The 14355-nt window shown below is 65.4% G+C and overlaps 1 protein-coding gene across 1 annotated transcript in view; it reads left to right on the forward strand.

Annotated features, from left to right (window-relative positions):
- Positions 1–5886: 5886 nt before the first annotated feature.
- Positions 5887–14355, forward strand: part of TMEM132B (transmembrane protein 132B) — a gene marked incomplete at both ends in the record, with an annotated part of 68669 nt that continues 60200 nt past the window's right edge. Inside the window, one exon of the mRNA XM_079762636.1 lies at positions 5887–5953. Coding sequence (XP_079618762.1) covers positions 5887–5953 — 67 coding nt within the window. The remainder of the gene's footprint in view (positions 5954–14355) is intronic.

A 14355-nucleotide genomic window follows, 5' to 3' on the forward strand; every position in this document is an offset into this window, starting at 1 on the left:
GGTGGGGGCGGGGGGGCTGTGGGGAAGGAAGACAGGCCTGCAGGGAGATTCCGGGGTCGCGCCTTGGGCTGCCAGAGGCTGAGAGGCCCTGGCGTCAGACGGCCTGGGGTCCCGTGCGGTTCCCCCGCTTGCCGGCCGGCCGTGTGACAGGGGAGATGGCTTCCTCTTGCCGTGCCTCAGTTTCCCCTGCCACACAGCCAGTGGCTGGTGGTGAGGAGCAGAGGAAGGGTGTTGCCACGAGAACTCGTCCACCGTGTTCATAGGCGCGATACTCATCGCAGCCCAGGGATTCCAGCAGGCGGGCCCCCCCCCCCCCCACGCCCCACAGCGGGGTGTACGGTTCCGCTTTGAGAGGCAGGGAGGTGCTGACTCGCACCCCAGTGGGCCAGGACCCTGCAAACAGCCTGCTCGGTGCAAGGAGCCGGCTCAGACCCCTTCCTTCCTGGCCCGTGTGTACCGACACGCCCGGCCTCGGTAACCACACAGGGGCAGCCTGCGTGGGGCGGGTGGGAAGGGGGCGGGGGGGGGGACTGGGCACAGGGTTTCTGTCTGGGGGGATGAGAATGTTCTGGAACGGATGGCGGTGACGGTCACAGCCCCGTGCATGGACGGACGCCAGGGAGCCGCGCCCTCCGAAAGGGTCCCAGCGGCACCGTCTCTGTCGTGTGCACCCCACAGCCACACGCGGGTGGGACAGAGCGGGCCCGCCAGGCCGGACCGAACGCTGGGTCAGTCCTCGCTACTCGTCTTTCTGTTTCCGCTTAAAATGCTCTGGCACACGGCCCCCACTTTTTAAGATGAAGCTTATTGGGGTGACCCTGGTTAGTAAGATCGTCTAGTTTCCAGGGTACCATGCTAGGGGACCTCATGTGTACATTGCATTGTGCGCTCACCACCCAAAGTCAGCTCTTCTGACACATTAGAACATAGAGTTGTTTTTATTGATGTCAGACAGGAAGGGAGAGGGAGAGAAACATCCATGACGAGAGAGAATCATGGGTCTGCTGCCTCCTGCACGCCCCCTCCTGGAGATGGAGCCCACAACCCGGGCCTGTGCCCTGACCGTGACCTCCTGAGCCACACTGGCTGGGCTTCTAGCACACTTTAAGCTGGCTCCCAAACCCCACCCCCTGGGTCTCTCGTCCAGCCCTGAGTTCCATCCATCCATCCATCCATCCATCCAACCTCCATCCATCCACCCACCCATCCATCCATCCATTTATCCATCCATCCATTTAACGATCCATCCATCCATTTATCCACCCATCCATCCATCATCCATCCATCCATCCATCATCCATCCATCCATCCATCCATCTATCCATCCATCCATCATCCATCCATCCATCCATCATCCATCCATCCTTCCATCCATCCATCCATCCATCCATCCATCCATCAATCATCCCTCCATCCCTCCATCCACCATCCATCCAACCATCCATCCATCATCCATCCATCCATCCATCATCCATCCATCCATCATCCATCCAACCATCCATCCATCATCCATCCATCCATCCATCATCCATCCATCCATCATCCATCCATCCAACCATCCATCATCCATCCAACCAACCATCCATCCATCCATCATCCATCCATCCATCCATCCATCCATCATCCATCCATCCATCCACCCACCATGTACTGGATACTGCCCTGTGCCCAGCGGGCTGCTTGGTGTCCAAGGCAGGAGATGAGCAGGGATGGAGTTTCTCTCCCTGCACATCCGGCACCAGGTAGTCACAGCTGTTCTGCAGAAAAATAAAATAGGGAAACGGGACAGAGAGAAGGAGAGAGAGAGAGAGAGAGAGAGAGAGAGAGAGAGAGAGAGAGAGAGAGAGAGAAGAGAGGATGCTTGAGGCCGGGGCTCCCAGAGTGGTTGCCCTGAAGGAGCCCGCCTCCCTCCACGGGTCTAGGCGGCCAGGTGAGCTGGGGCAGGTGAGCGCCGCCGCTGTTTCGGGAGGCCCCTCCCCGCACCGTTCTCGGGGTGGTGGGAAGGTGATTTGAGTGGATTCCGGTCCCCTTTGCAGGGAAAAGGAAGGCTGCCCGTCTTTGCAAGGAGCATCCATCCAACGGGTGGTCACGTCGGGGTCGCCGCCTGCGTGCTGGAAGAGTTGGCGGTGCACCGGGTGAAGGGGTCTTTCAAGGCCTCTGGGCGCTCGGGGAGGAGGGGCAATCTTTTTGCCTAGCCCCCTACTTCCCCTCGGACCCCCACCCCTCCAGGTCCCCGCCTTGCTTTTGCTGCGCAGGTCGGGCCCGCAGTACCAGCGACCGCCACGCGATGGCAGTGTCGCCCTACGTTTGCAGCCCCGCGCGTGGGCTGAGCCGCAGCGAGGGGCGGGGGAGGGCCCGCGTGGGGGCAGCTGCCTGGAGGGTGGAGCCTGGCGCCGCGCCGCGGGCCTTGGGCGGGGGCCCGGCTGCTTCCTGCTTGGATCTGCCTCCCCACACCTCCAGAAGCGGGGGCGGGACCTCTCCTGGCCTCAGTGTCCCTCTCTGTGCACAGGGGAGTTGGGCTGTGTGGTTCTGAGCCTCCCCCCGGCTGGGGGTGGGGTTCTGGGTTCGCTGGGCGGGGGGATAGGGTGGGAGTGAGAGGCCCGCTCTGCCCAGCCCTGGGGGTCTCCTAGGTCATTGCTGCCGGCGCCGCCACCCCCCATACCCCCCAGCAGCCCTTCAAGATCAGGGAAGGCCTCGTCCTGCTCAGATCAACGCCAGAAATACCCGCTTAGATACAGACTTGTTAATATGCAGGCGTCTTCATCCAATCGTGGGGCAGGCCCAGGAGAGGCGGAGCTGGGGTTGTCATTTCCGCTCACAGAGAAGCTCAGAGAGGGCTAGGGGCTTCCCCAAAGTCACACAGCCGTGAGGGCACCCTCAGAACCGCCATCAGCATCCTGAGTCCGGGGGCCGGAAGCCTGCCCGTCTACCTCGCTCTGTCTCAGCAGCACCTCAAACACACGGACAGGGCTAGCGAGGGAGTGGAGGGGGTATGTTTTATTTATTTATTTATTTTTAAAATGTATTTTTATTGATTTCAGAGAGCCAGGGAGAGAGAGAGAGAGAGATCATTGATGAGAGAGAATCATGGATGGGATGCCTCCTGCATGCCCTCTACTGGGGATTGGGCCCGAAACCCCAGTATGTGCCCTTGGCTGGGAATTGAACCATGACCTGCTGCTTCATAGGTTGACACTCACCCATTGAGCCACGCCGGCCGGGCGGGAGTGTCTATTTTAGATGGCGTGGTCTGGGAAGGCCTCCCGGAGGAGGTGACATTTGAGCTGAGAGCTGAAGGGAGAAGGGGCGGGTCCTGGGAGGACCTGGAAGGGGTGGGGGGCTGAGGAGAGGAGACTCCAGGGCGAAGGTGTGCAGGTGGGTCGGGTGTGCAGGTGGGACGGGTGTGCAGGTGGGACGGGGGTGCAGGTCCCCAGGAGGCTGGGAGGCTGCAGGGCCACGGGCCAGGGACCGGCTGGCAGAGGCAGGCGAGTGAGGCGCCCCTGCCCCCAGCCCCAGCTCCGCCCTGAGAAATGGGGTGCCTCTGCGGGTGGTCCTGAGTGGGGAGCAGGAGGGCCTGGTCCCGTGTGACCCTTGCTGGGGGACACAGACACCCCCCATGCACCCTGCCAGAAAAGGACTCATCTCTGGTCACAGACGCCCCGCTTTCTCGGGCCTGCCGCCCGTCAGACACGTGGGCTCCTTGACAGGATCACGCCAGGCCGCGCCGGGCACGTGTCCCCGAGGAGGCAGCCCCTCCCGATGAGCGGCGTGTGCATGTCCCCCTCGTACCTGCCACACGGAACTCCATGCGTGTGGTCCTGGCCACCCTCACCCCGCACAGGCCTGGCGCACAGTAGGTGCTCAGCTCAGCCTGCACTCAGGAACGAGAGCGGGAGGGACAGGAGGTGGCGGGCAGCCTAACCAGAGGGTCCCCAGAAAGGCCTGACAGCTTTGGGGGTTCATCCCGGAGCGGGGACCGTGGGGGCCTCCAGGAGGCCACCCACGGTCCAGCCTGGTATGTGGGTCTCCGTGCACCCCAGGCCTTGCCAGGGTGCCGGCGGGGGGGGGGGGGGGGGGGCTCGGCCAGGGCTGGGAAAATCCCTGTATGTTTCCTAATCAACCCGGGCCTGGCCTCCCCACCTGCCCCAGCCCTGTCCCCCCCCTTTCCTCTCAGAAGAGCTGAGCGCGGCTCTGCTAATGAGGCTGTCGGTACTAATGAGGCAGGTGCGCGCCAGCTGGGAGGGGCGGAGGGCTGCCTGGTGCGCAGGCCGGCCTGCGGGGGAATCAGAGACATAGTGATAATGGCCGTGATGAGGAGAATAATAATGTGGCGGCGGGTCCCTTCCCAGGAGCTCTGCTTCCTAGTTAGGGCAGGAGTTTTCTGTGCCTGATCTGGGGCCCCAGGTGGAGGCCGCCACGGCGCCCGCTTCTCAGAGGGGGAAACTGAGGCTCGGGAGGGGCCACGGGCCCCCGTCTCCAGGGCGCACAGCTAGGGGAGCTGCAGGGCCCCCGGGTGCTCGGCCCAGACTCCAGGCGGCCACGTCCTTCTAGAGCCTCATCCTCCATCCTGGCCGCGCAGAGTTTGACCCACTTCGTCTTGGAAAACGGAGACGGGGGCGCCCGGGGGGCGGGTGGATGGGGGTTGGGGCGGGCGCGGACTCCAACCCCAGGCGCCCCCTGCCCCCACCCCCAGGCCCCCTGCGCCTGCAGCCGTGCCGGCGACTTTCAGGGCATCTGCGGAGAGCTGGCGGGGTGCCCCGCCCGGCCCCGCCGCGCAGCCACGCCCCGGGCCTGGCCCGGGTTTGGGGGGTGGGGTGGGCGCCCAGGAAGAGCCAGGGCTGGTGGATAAAGGGCACCCGGGAGCCCTCTAAGGCCCCCGTCCTCCTCTGCCTCTGCTCCCCGCTTTGCCCCACCCCGCCCCCCGCCCCGGGGTCACTGACCCGCTCGGCCTTCGCCCCCACTGCGCCTCGCGCGCTCTTCCTTCCAGTAAATAAAGGGCCTGGGGAGGGGGGGGGGGAGCTGCTTCTCACCTGGGTGCACAGCCCACGACACCTCAGATCTGTCCCGGGATCCCTGACCGCCCCTCCCCGCCCCCCACCCAGGCACCCCCGGCTCCCCGAGGCCACCTCTGCCTCCCCTCCCCCAGGCACCCTGAGCCGCGCCAAATCTATTCCGGGACCTCTCGCCGTCCCTGTCACCTGCAGACACCTGCCCACCCCAGGACCTGCCCCGCCGCCCTCAGCCCCGACCTTGGGAACTCCTACCGCGACGCCCCGAGCACGCCCAGACCCCCCTGCCCTTCCCGGGGCGAGCCACCCGCGTCTGTGCCCGTGCCCCGCCCCTGCCCGCCCCCGCGGGTCTCCCCAGGCCTCCGCGGCCCGGCGCCCTCCCCCGGGGACGCCAGGGAGTGGCATGTCCCGCCGCCTATCACCGGGCGGCCGCCCGCTGCCCCGGCTCCGGCGGCCCCTCCCCCGGCCTCGCCGCCCCTCCCTCCGCGCCCCTCCCTGCTCCGGGCGCTCGCTCGCCGCCTCGCTCACTCTCTCCGCGGCTCAGGGGCGGCCGGCAGCTGGCGCGGCGGCGGCGGCGAGGCCGGGATGACACGGGCGCTGGGACGCAGGAGCCGCGGAGGCGGCGGCGGCGGCGGCGGCGGCCGGGGCCACGCCACTCGGACCAAGCGCAGGGCTGCCGGCGAGGATGCGGGGCGCTGAGCCTGGACCCCGCTCCCTTCCGCGCCTGGCGCAGCCCGAGAAGCGCCGGCCGCCTGCGCCCTGGGAAGAGCCATGCCCGCAGCCCCAGCGTAGCCCCCCGGGTCGCTCCCGGGAGCCGCGGGCCGGGCCGGGCGCGCGACCGGAGCGGCGCCCCTCGCGCCCCCGCGCGCCGAGGACCATGCCGCCCCCGGGCCGGGCGCCGCCGCTCGGGCTGCTGCTGGCGCTGACTGCGCTCCGGTGCCCAGGTAACGCGTCCCCGGGACCCCCTCCCCGACCCCGGCCGCCGCGCACAAAGTTGGCTCCGGCGCGGGGCGGCCACCTCCTTCTCAAGTCCCCGGCTGCTCGCCTCTTCCGGACTTGGAGAGGTCTGGGGAGACCCTGGGAACCCGGGGGTCCCCAGCACAGACCCCTTTTCCAAGCGCGAGCCCGCTCGCCCTCCTCCCCAGCTCCCCTGCGGATCCTCGGAGAGCGCCGAGCCTCCGGAGGCGAGTGGGGGCGCGCCTCCAGGAATCCAGCCCCCTCCCCGCCCCGCCTCGGGGCGCCATCCCCCCGGGTCCTGGTTCTCGCGGGGTTTCGCTGTGGCGGGCGTCGGTGGACCCCCTCTCTCGGCTTCCGCCTGCCCGTGGGCGCAGGGCCCTGAGTTCCCAGGACACCTGCGGGCCGGGCCCGACTTCAGGTCGCCTCCACCCGCGCGGTCTGGCGCGTCCCCAGCTCCTCCCCACGCCCCGCGGCGCTCCGGGACCCCTCCCCAAGTGGCCTTGCCGCGGGGCCTCCCGCACACCCGGCGGCCCCAGCGCCCGGACCCCCAGGCCGCCAGGCAGCCCCGGGCGGGCGCGCAGGGCCTCCGGGAACGCGGGGATGCCCGCAGCCGGCGCCTGGGTCCGGGAGCCGGGCTCCGCCTGCACCGGCGCGGTGTGCGTGGGAAAGGCAACCTACCCAGCTACCCCCCGTCTCCGCCGGAGTTCGGAGAGCCTTCTGCCGCCGCGGCGTGGCTCCGTGTCGGTTCTGGAGGAAAAGCTGCTCCTAAAATGCCGATCCCTCCCCTCCCCCCACCGCCAGCCGCGGAGACGCAGCCGAAAGGCGCCGGGGAACGGGGCGCAGCCGCCGGCGGGGCTGGCGCGCGAGGCGAGAGCTCCCTTCGCCAGACCTTCTCGGAGCGGGACGTGCGGGCGGCGAGCCGGCGGGCAGCTCCGGCCTCAGAAAACCCCCTTCCCGGGCTCCCCGCAGCCCCGCCGCGCAGGCACTCGGTGCGGGAGGCGCGCAGCCTGAACTTTTCAGCTTGAACGTCTGGGAAGGCGGCTTAGGAGCCCGGCGTGTCCGTCCGCGTTCCTGTGCGGTGCGTGTGCGTGGGAGAGTGAGCGCTGTCTTCCTGTGAGGTGCCCCCCGGTGACCCCGAATGTGTCAGAAAACCTCCGGCCCGGAGGCCCCGGCGGCCCGAGGCGCCTGCCCATCCGCATCCCACTCTCCATTCTGCCCGGCGGGTCCGCAGCGCCAGGGCACCTGAGGGCCGAGCCGCTGTGGCCAGGAGGTCGAGGCGGCTCCCCGGGACCCGTTTCCAGAACGCACAGGCCTCGGGGCTTGGTGTCCGCTTTGTTTCTCCACGGGGGTCGGCGCTGACCTGGGTGCGCTCCTGAGCGAACGCTGGACATTTCTTGGAGAAGCGGCCTGCCTAGTGCCGTGTAAGAGAACATGGCGAGCCCCCCCTTGTCCCCCCAACCCCATCTCCTCCCCTGGACACGGGAGAGCTTGGTGCCCGGCTCAGGGAGGCCTGGGCCCCGGGAGGGAAGGCGTGCCACCCCTGAAATCTGTTGCTGCCCCCCCTGCCCCTCGCCCCCCCATCGCCATGCCTTGGGAAGCTCATGTGTACCCCCCCTTCCTCCCCGGGGACATACAGAGGCAGTTTGATACCTATATTTAGCCGCAGTTAGGGAGCTGGGGAGGAACAAGGCTGAAATTCCTGAAAGATACTTAGTTGCCTGCGGTTGGTTAGAAAGGTTTGCAGCAAACGAGCCAGCGCGTCCCTCAGAGCAGGTGGGATTGGGGGGTCCTGTGGGCAAGATCTGCCCACGGCGTTGGGCGGAGGGGTTGGCGGAATTGAGAGGCAAGAAGGGCCTGCTCTCCGTGTCGCCGCGGGGCAGCCTGCGCCCACCCGTGCCCGCGCCCCCTCCTGCGTGGGCAGCTGCCTGGTAAAGAGCGAGGTGGGTGCGCTTCTTGGAGCCGCGCAAGGGCTGAGCCAGATGGGCCTGTGCTTGGGGCGCGTCAGCACCGCCCCGGCCGGCCCCGCGGCCAAGCGCTTTAGTGCCGGCTGAGGCTTTGCCAAAGGGCCGCGCGGTGGCATCCCCGCTTGGGGGTGGGGGTGGGGGTGGGGTGGGGGGGACGCGCCCTGCGCCAGTGACCCGCGATGCGTGTGGGTGGGAGCGGCTGACAGAAGGGCCTTGTGAGTGGCAGCGCCTGGGAGTGGGAGGAGGGGGCCTCCGGGCGGAGGCGCGCGCAGCCCCGCCTGGCACCTTGGCATGGGGCACACTGCACTCCCCTGACAACAGGGATGGGGGTGCCTCTGTGTGTGGGGGGCTCTTTGGAGAGGCGGCCTTGGGGGGGGGGGCAGGCAGTGGTATGCAAATGCCGAGGCCTCCCCTGAGTGATTTAATGGTGGGACAGGGACGTTCCCAGAGTAAATCATTTCAGCACCACCCACCCCCCACCGGAGGCAGGAGGCAGGGGGCAGGGGGGGCGGGGGACCTCTGTTTGGGTTTGGGGCTTGGAGCCAACAATGGGCATGGCGGCTGCCTGGATCCAGGAGCACCAAAGAAACCCCTCGCTGGTTGGCGGGAAGTCTGGGGGGGGGGGGTGTTCCCCCGGCGGGCAAAGGCCGTCCTGGGGCCTGGTTCCCGGATGAGCCCCCCCATTCCCCAGTTGTCTGTGTCTGGGTGGCCCCTTTCTTCTGTGCTGGGTCTGAACTGAATGCGATGGAGAGGGTCCCTCCCCCCCGCTCACCACGGGGGACCCCCCCCCCCCCCGCCTGCACCCCAGGCAGCATCCCCGGTGATGGACAGTGAGCCACCCACCCTCCCCCAGCGTGAGTGAGTGGACTTGTAGAGCAAGAATGTGACTCAGAGCCCGGCCGGGGTGGCTCAGTGGTTGAGCTTTGACCTATGAACCAGGAGGTCACAGTTGGATTCCCCGTCAGGGCACAGGCCCGGGTTGTGGGCTCCATCCCCAGTAGGGGGCGTGCAGGAGGCAGCCGATCCATGACTCTCTCTCATCATGGATGTTTCTCTCTCCCTCTCCCTTCTTCTCTGTAATCAATAAAAAAAGATAATTTTTTAAAAAAAGAAAAGCATGGGACTCAGAGTACATCCTCCATCAGCCCCTTCGCCCGTGGGACAGAGGAGACGCAGCCTGACCGGGAGCGGGTGTCCGATCGGGGCTGGGGCTCACACACGTTCTCTGTGTTAAAACGTCCTCAGGACTGTCTCAGCCATGGCCGTGGGCTTCGGTGCCAATGCGGAGCCCAGTGGGAGATGTCAGTATCACCATCCAGTGTCTGGCTTCTCTCCTGAAACGGGGAGATCCGGTCCAGCCCCTGGAGCTCACTGAGACTCAGTTTGCCCATCTGTACAATGGGCCCTGTCTCCGCCCACCGGGCTGCTGTGACCCAGTGCCCCGGACGGGCCGTCTGATGAGCAGCAGACATGTGTTCCTCCCCGTTCCAGAGGCTGGGGAGCCCAGGACGAAGGTGTGGGCGTGGTCACACCCCGAGGAGGACTTCTCTCTGTGCTCACCTGGCGGGGGGGGGGGGGGGGGGGGGGGGGCAGAAGGGCACTAATCCCATCGGGGCTCCTCCCTCCAGACCTCCTCAGCTCCCGCAGGCCCCGCCCCCTAACTCCATCACCTGGGGTCCCGGAGGTTTCAACATATGGGTTTGGGGGGCATGCAACCCTTGACGGAGGGCAGTTCCTGCACCCGCCCCCCCACCCCCCGTTTCCTCACCAGGTTGGACCCCTTCCTTCTCTTGCCGCCCCGCCCGCCACAGTCAGGTTTCGCCCCACCCCCTCCCCCGGCACCTGACTCTGTAACTGATCAATCCCCTCGCCTTACGCTTCGGCCCCAAAATTGTTACCAAAAAATCGATGGAGTCCAATTGGACTTGCTGCACGCCATGACCGCGGTGCTGTGGGCACTAACCCGGATGAGCCCCCCGGGTCCTAACTCCTGGGGCGCCCCGCACACAGCGCCAACGCCCCTCACCCTGCTCCGGGCGCCAAGGCCTCCCCTCCGCATCGGGCAAATGGACACGGGAAATACCGCCGTGGCCGCCGATCCGTGGGCCTGCGGGGTGCGGGCTGGGGGTGGGTGTGGAAGGGGGGGCCCGGGAGGGGGGGCGGCGGGCTCTGCCAGCTCCGGCCCCGGCATCCTTGGGTGCCTTCGTCTGCCCGGCTCTGGTGTGGGGTGCGGGGACGTGTTTCCACTCCGGCCTGGGGTTCTTCTGTGGCCGTGGCTCCTCCCGCTGCAGGCCTGGCTCTGCTGGCGAGCTGAGGGGCAGGCAGTGGGGAGGGGGCAGCTGGGCCGGGGCCGGGGCCAGGGGCGGCCTGTCCGAGGGGACCCTGAGCTCCCAGCCATGAGATTTGGCATGGGGAGCGGGGTCGGAGGGCATGGGGAGCGGGGTCGGAGGGCATGGGGAGCGGGGTCAGAGGGCATGGGGAGCGGGTCGGAGGGCATGGGGAGCGGGGGTCAGAGGGCATGGGGAGCGGGGTCGGAGGGCATGGGGAGCGGGGTCGGAGGGCATGGGGAGCGGGGTCGGAGGGCATGGGGAGCGGGTCGGAGGGCATGGGGAGCGGGGTCGGAGGGCATGGGGAGCGGGGGTCGGAGGGCATGGGGAGCGGGGTCGGAGGGCAGGTGTAGACAGATGGCAGACAAAGCTGCTCCCAGCGGGGCAGGGAGCGAGGGCCGCGGGGCCTGGGCCGTATCTGGCGCAGACGTCGCTTGTTAGTGGCTGGCACGTATTTATTCATTTTAAATAAATATATTTCTATCGATGTCAGAGAGGAAGGGAGAGGGAGTGTGAGAGAGAAACATCAGTGATGAGAGAGAATCATGGATCGGCTGCGTCCTGCTCGCCCCCCACTGGGGATCAAGCCCGCAACCCGGGCCTTTGCAGCACTGGAGAGGATGGAGGAGGGAGGTGGGAGGAGGGAGGAGGGACGGGCCCGCCTGGCGGGTTCTCACCGATGCCACCGCCGCGCCCGCCCCTGCCTGTGCCTGAGCTTGACTGGCCCCAATCACGACGCATTCGTGACGAAGTGGACGGACACACGCATGTCCGTGAGTTTTTGGCGTCGCCTCCTCCGTGACCCGCCCACGCCCCGGGGAGAAGGTGGGGGTGCCGAGCCTGTTCCTGCAGTCTGTGAGGTCCGTGACCCGTGACCATCACTAACGAACGAGACCTCGGTGACCAGGACCCAGTGAGACACGGATGCTCCTGCTCCTGCTCGGGGCCCAGCGCATAGTAGGTGCTCAGCCCGCGGTGGCGGCGATGAGCATGACGTGGTCGGGACAGCGGAGGACGCCGGGCTCCGGGGCACTACCTGCCCCCGTGTCTGGCTTTTGCCTGAGTCTCTCCCCGAACCTCCTAGCCATTCTGTTACCCGGCGCCCCGAGGCCCTCTCCCAGGGGGGTGCAGGGGGTCCCTCAAAGCCTCTGGGGTCCACAGGCTCCTGGTGGTGCCTGAGGGGGAGCCTTTCGAAGAGGCCCTGGCCCGCCCCGCCCGCCGGCAGCCTGCGGAGGCAAGCAGGTGCCGCCCGTCTTCCCGATGAGCTTCACCTCCTCACCCAGTCGCAGAGCGGAGGGTCTGCGGGCAGAACCAGGGCCCGCAGCTCCACGAGGGCCTGGCCAGGCTCCTCGCCGAGGCCACGGCCGGGGCGGCTTCCGTGGCGCCCTGAGTTTTGCCCACTCCCCCGGGGAGGCCTCAGCGCGTCCCGGAGAGAAGGCGGCCACCGCGCCGGGTTTGCAACTTTAAGATGCTCAGCGCCCTGGGCTTCTTCCCGTCAATCAAACTCCATTTTCTCCACCTCCTCCCGCAATACTTTAGCGACGTGTAAATTCAGTCAGGCCCCGTGCTGGCCTGGGCTTCCAACACGTTGCTTGTTATTTTCTGCACCCCTTAAACCAGGCAGCACCCCATGATGGCCCCGGGGGGTCAAACCCGGCCCTCCACTTGTGTGTTTCAATAAAGCTTTATTGCAACACAGCTGCGCCTGTGTGTTTGCATACTGTCTGTGGCTGCTTTCTCACCACAGGGACGCAGGTCACTGTGACAGAGATCCTATGGCCTGCAAAGCCCCAGTAAATGCCCTACACGCTGGCCTTTTTTTTTCTAAGATCGAGTTTGCCTTCGGTCGTCAGGCAGGGACTGCTCTGTAAACGTGCGTTTACAGCCCTTTGTGGTCAAGAACAACAAGCCCTTTGAACAGGAGAAAACGTTACCCAGCGTGTCTGAGTGAGAAGAATTGTGGGTCTTGGTTGAAAAAGAAAAACATATTGATCGGACGCCGCCATCGGTTCTGCGATGGTGTTGAGCGAGTGGGTTTGGCTGATTGCAGGAGCGTTTATGTAACGCTGTAAAAATAGTGCCACACGTGCGCGCACGCGGGGTATTTTCCGCTCCGCAGGCAAAGCGCGCTGCTGGCTCCCAGCTCCGAAGACCCCTCGTGGGGACGCTGCTGGAGGGAACCAGCACGCGAGGGTGCGAGGGCCCACCTGTTAGCTCTTTTATCCTCCGATGACTCCCGCCTGCGGGTTGCGTTAAAGATGACCAGAGCCTCCGTCGCCAGTGTATGTGGGACACCCAGGCCTGTTTTCCACACTAAGACGTTGGGGGCGCCCATGGAGATGAGGTAGCAAATGCAAGAGCATATTCGTCTGGATTCTCATCGCTGCAAGAACAACGTCAGACATGTCCTGGTCCTGGGAGGTGGGGAGTTCTCGGAGGATACAGCTTCAGGCACGGCTGGATCCAGGGGCTTAACTCTCTCCTAACGAGAGCTTCTGCTCTTCCGCTTTGAACTGTCTCACCGAGTTGAACCATCTTGTTTTTTTAATGGCTGCATAGTATTCCAGGCCATGGAAAAGTATATTGAGTGATTTCCTGCTGCCTCATAGAGATGGGGGTTCCCCAGACATAGAGAGGGGGTTCAGAGAGAGTTGCCAAGGGGCACCCCACCCGCCAGGAGCACTGTCATCTTTTGTGAAAGTTTTCATTCAGTTGTAGAATGAACTTTAAAAAAAACCCGATTTAATATATTTTCTTAGTGACTTCAGAGAGGAAGGGAGAGGGAGAGAGAGAAACATTAATGATGACAGAGACTCAAGGATGGGCCGCCTCCTGCACGCCCCTCACTAGGGATGCAGCCCGCAATCCTGGCATGTGCCCCGACTGGGAATCGAACCCTGACCTCCTGGTTCATAGGTCGATGCTCAACCCCTGAGCCGCGCCGGCCGGGCTGGAAGGAGCTTTGCTAGCACTTCCTGTTAGCTTTCGCTCCCTCCCGCCGCTTAGTTAAATTCCGTTTGCTCCTCCTCCAGCTCCTTCCCTCTCCCTGTTTCCGGCGCCTCATTGAAATGAAAGGCCTGGGACTCAGGTGGCCGGCTGCCGGGGTTCGAATCCCAGCTCCGCCACCTGTTTGCTGTGTGACTTTGCGTGAGCTGCTTAACCTCTCTGTGCTGTCGCACTCTCACCTGGGAGACAGGGTACGAGCTCCGGCTGCGGGGGATGTTGTCAGGATGAAGGGAGACGGGTAAGCAGTCAATGGGTCTCCTCTGGGTGTTAGCAGGACATGACTCCTCTGCTCCGTCGAGTGTTTCATTGAACCCCTACTACGCGCCCTCGTGTTCATTGTTGTGGCTTTGCTCACCTCTCCTCCCACCTAACTTCAGACCCAAACCCGTCAGATGATAGCGTTGTCTGCTATTTCTTCCTTCCTCTGAGAACACCCTGATCTTTTTTTGGGGGGGGATGGGGTGGGGGTGGGGGTGGGGGTGGGGTCACTGGCTCCCCTGCTTGGAGGCCGTGTGGTCTGGGAAGCGCTAACTCTCCTCCCCCTCTAGGGGTGGGCTCATGACTTGTGCCTGACCAATCAGAGCGTCTCATCTCCTACTAGGCCTTCAAGGATTGGACCAGGCTTGGGCACATGACCCAAGCTTGGCCAATGAGGGCCGGCCCTGGGATCTTGGTTGCTAGCCCTGGGAGCAGGCCCGCCCTTTCTGCTGCTGTTGCTAAGCGGGTGGGAGGCGGGCGGTTACTGGGGTGCAGCCAGTCACCGCTCGGGTCCTGGGGGACAGGCCTGGCTGGCCTTGCTCTGCTGCGGGGCCTGACGGCAGGGCCCACCCGTCCCCTCTGGGCGCCCCTCCCGCCCGCTCCTCCGGCCACCGCGGTGCTGGGGGGAGGGGGGCGGGGAGACACTCGGCCCTTGTTTTCCAAACGCCCCGCCGGCCAATGGCTGAACCCCGGGCCCCGCTGGCAGGAGGGCGCCTCTTGCTCCAAAGAGAGTTTTCCTTTCTCTCGTGCTACTGAGTTTATTTTTATTTATACATTATTTAAAAATATGTTTTTATTGATGTCAGAGAGGGAGGGAGAGGGAGAGAGAAACAT

The sequence above is a fragment of the Cnephaeus nilssonii genome, assembly GCF_951640355.1.
Source record: "Cnephaeus nilssonii genome assembly, chromosome: 22".
In the NCBI taxonomy this organism is placed as follows: Eukaryota; Metazoa; Chordata; class Mammalia; order Chiroptera; family Vespertilionidae; genus Cnephaeus; species Cnephaeus nilssonii.